The 2908-nt window shown below is 44.1% G+C and overlaps 1 protein-coding gene across 1 annotated transcript; it reads left to right on the plus strand.

Annotated features, from left to right (window-relative positions):
- Window positions 1-285: 285 nt before the first annotated feature.
- LOC120642939 lies at window positions 286-1378 on the plus strand. Its single transcript, XM_039919504.1, has 3 exons — window positions 286-491; window positions 729-1106; window positions 1226-1378. Exons 1-3 carry the CDS (start codon window positions 339-341, stop codon window positions 1343-1345), a joined length of 651 nt encoding a protein of 216 aa, XP_039775438.1. The 5' UTR covers window positions 286-338; the 3' UTR covers window positions 1346-1378.
- Window positions 1379-2908: the final 1530 nt, after the last annotated feature.

The raw sequence follows: 2908 nt of genomic DNA on the forward strand, positions 1-2908 counted from the left end.
CAAACATGCTCTACCTAGGTAATTTACTTCTCAATTTACACCATCTTATATTTCTTGCATAACTATCATTTTAACCCACTGCCTAACACTGCAGCACCAAACTTATGCAACACGGGGATACATTTGTAAATGGGTCAGATGTTGCCGACTCTTTTATGGATGGGAAGCCGCTACAGCCTCTCTTGATGGAATTTTACATGAGATGCCTCCGTGATGATGTTTCATCCATGGGATCAATTGAATCTCGGAGATCTATCTTTCTAACTCCCACCATATCGCTACACTTTCAGGCCAACCGTACCCTGGTTCCATCTTCTCTTATTATACTGTTGTTTACGATGTTTTACACACTTCATTTCAACCAGGCCATTCTCGACTGGGAAGCTACACACCGCAGGGACAGCACGCATATACCTTTTGATGATGTCGCTCTTCTGTGCGCCCTGGACTGCCTGCTTCCTTCAGAGGAAGCACTCCTAGCATGCAACACGGTATGTAGACGTATCACTTCCTTTTCCACTCCACCCATGATTATTTACCGTCATTTTGAAAAGTTCGTACGGTTAACCTTAAATAAATGTACACAAAGCCAACTTTCACATTTACACACTAATATGTATCTAGAACAAACTGTCACCCTCAATCTTTCACTGTTTACTAATTACTACATTTGCATTTCAGATTCCCATGCACACCGTAAACTCACTTATTCGTATTCCCTTTTTCAGATTTTCCTCCCAATGTTCCACAAACGCCATTGGTCTATTTACGCCATCAACCTCACTCTCCTACGTATCGACATCTTGGACCCAAACCCCTACGGGCCGGATCTCCCCCACACTGTTTGGCAGGACTTCCACAAAGACACGGTTCAAAATGACTGTGGCAAATACGCTTTTTGCAAACTTGCAGCCATTAGACTAGCCACCGCCATTCAAAAGCTGCGGCCAAAGGCATTGCTGCGAAACTTTGCCAACTTTCCGTTCCACTACCAAACCAACTGCCCCACCATGGCACCCGGGTCCAATGATAGCGGGTTTTACGCAATGATCTTTCTCAGATCATACGATGCGAGCGATGGTACTGTCACTCTACATCTGGACCCTGTAAGATTTCTACGCAACTCATCCATTGTCAATATACATTTCCACTAATTCCATAGAATACCATCTTCACTTTCCTACTGCACTATATGTATTCTCACTTACTGCATTTTCCTGCACAGACCCAGTCAGCTCATCTACGTTCGGAACTCCTCCACCACCTCCTCTTTCACAAATCAAATGAAGTGAAGAACCTGCATCCTGAAGTTGCCAAGATGAACTGTCGCAATCTAGGACTTTAGTTTAGTGCATTAACTGTGCTGCAATGTTTTGTATCTTTGGCTTGTACACATTCAACAGGACTGATTTATGGGGCCTCTGCACCCTTATTGAGTAACTGCAAGAATTGGCACAATCTTTCTATTAATCTTTGTGAATTTCTACTGAAATAATCCTCATGTACCATGTTATATATACCTACTGTGCTCAGTTTTTAAAATAACCCACATATGCTTTTACTCTCCCACATATGTCTCCCCCCAATATGTCACCCCACTTATTCACCCAACTGTTAAAGAAAGTATTCACCCAACTTCCAACTTGTTGATTTAGAAGCATATGAACTACTCCCCAAATCGTTTACGTCTATTTACTCCTTACCTCTCAACCTTTTACTTTAACATTTACGGCCCCGTTCGGCTTGCTGGAGAATCGGCTGGCTGGGCTGGTTTGGCTGGGCTCATCAGCCCAGCCGTTCGGCGGCTCAAGTCCAGCCGAACGGCTGGTGAATACCCGACCCCCAAAAGTAGCCATTGCAGTGCAGGTTATGTGATTATCGGAACTTCCGACGCAGGGTCGGAACTTCTGACCACTTAGAAATCATTTGGCCGAGGACCCTTTGTCGGAGGGAGCACAGAACTTCCGAGGGGGGTCGGAACTTCCGACCCCAGCTAGATCATTCAGCCCAGCTGGGGCTGGGTGGCTGGCTGAATCAGCCCAGCTCCAGCCCAGCCATAAATGGACAGCCGAACAGGGCCTACACCACTTAATGCAAGATTCTACACCATATTAAGTGTAAACGTTAAGACTCCAATAGTTCATATGTTACACACACCCTCAACCATGTTTCTACCCAAGACAGACCCACATCTATCATATCCATTGCACTTCTGATAAATTATGTTGGATCCATCTCTCTAAGCAGTTCTATGCATATAATCAACACCAAAACACACCACCTTTACGTATGGCCTGTTCATTATCCGTGCTACATCCATGTGGTTTGTACACTAAAATAAATTAAGTTTCATTTCACAATTCATATAAAAGTAGAACCATCTATTTCACCCTCGATCGTAGCGTCCGTGGACTCCCCTTGCGCTCTCCCGAGGATCCGTCTTCACCCGATTGAGTGTCACTTTCTTCACCTACAGATTCTTCATCTGAAATAATCTCATGTCACTTCCTTGATGATGACTCCTTCCACTCCGAAGCTGTATGTCGAAACCTATTCCTTGACCTTGGTGGACGACCTCTTTTACGTCCGCTAAGGCCTGCCAACCGCTCTCTATTCTCTTCCTTTGACAGACATGTCCTTCTGTTGTGACCATCTTTAATGCCACAGATTTTACACTTCCTTGTCATTTTCTTTTCTCCCTTGGCACCAAGCTTCAACACATATTTCTCCGACTCTGGGATCGTCCTTCCCTTTGGCCTGGCACGATCTGGCCTCTCCAGATTTACTCCAGAAAAATTAAACTCCAGCCTCTGCAGGTTCACACAATTTTTTGCATTGTTAGTATTTACACCAAATTTTTTTCTTCAAAAAAATGATTTAACTCTTTTTCTGCATTTACACATACCTT

The sequence above is a fragment of the Panicum virgatum genome, chromosome 7K, assembly GCF_016808335.1.
Source record: "Panicum virgatum strain AP13 chromosome 7K, P.virgatum_v5, whole genome shotgun sequence".
Classification (NCBI taxonomy): domain Eukaryota; kingdom Viridiplantae; phylum Streptophyta; class Magnoliopsida; order Poales; family Poaceae; genus Panicum; species Panicum virgatum.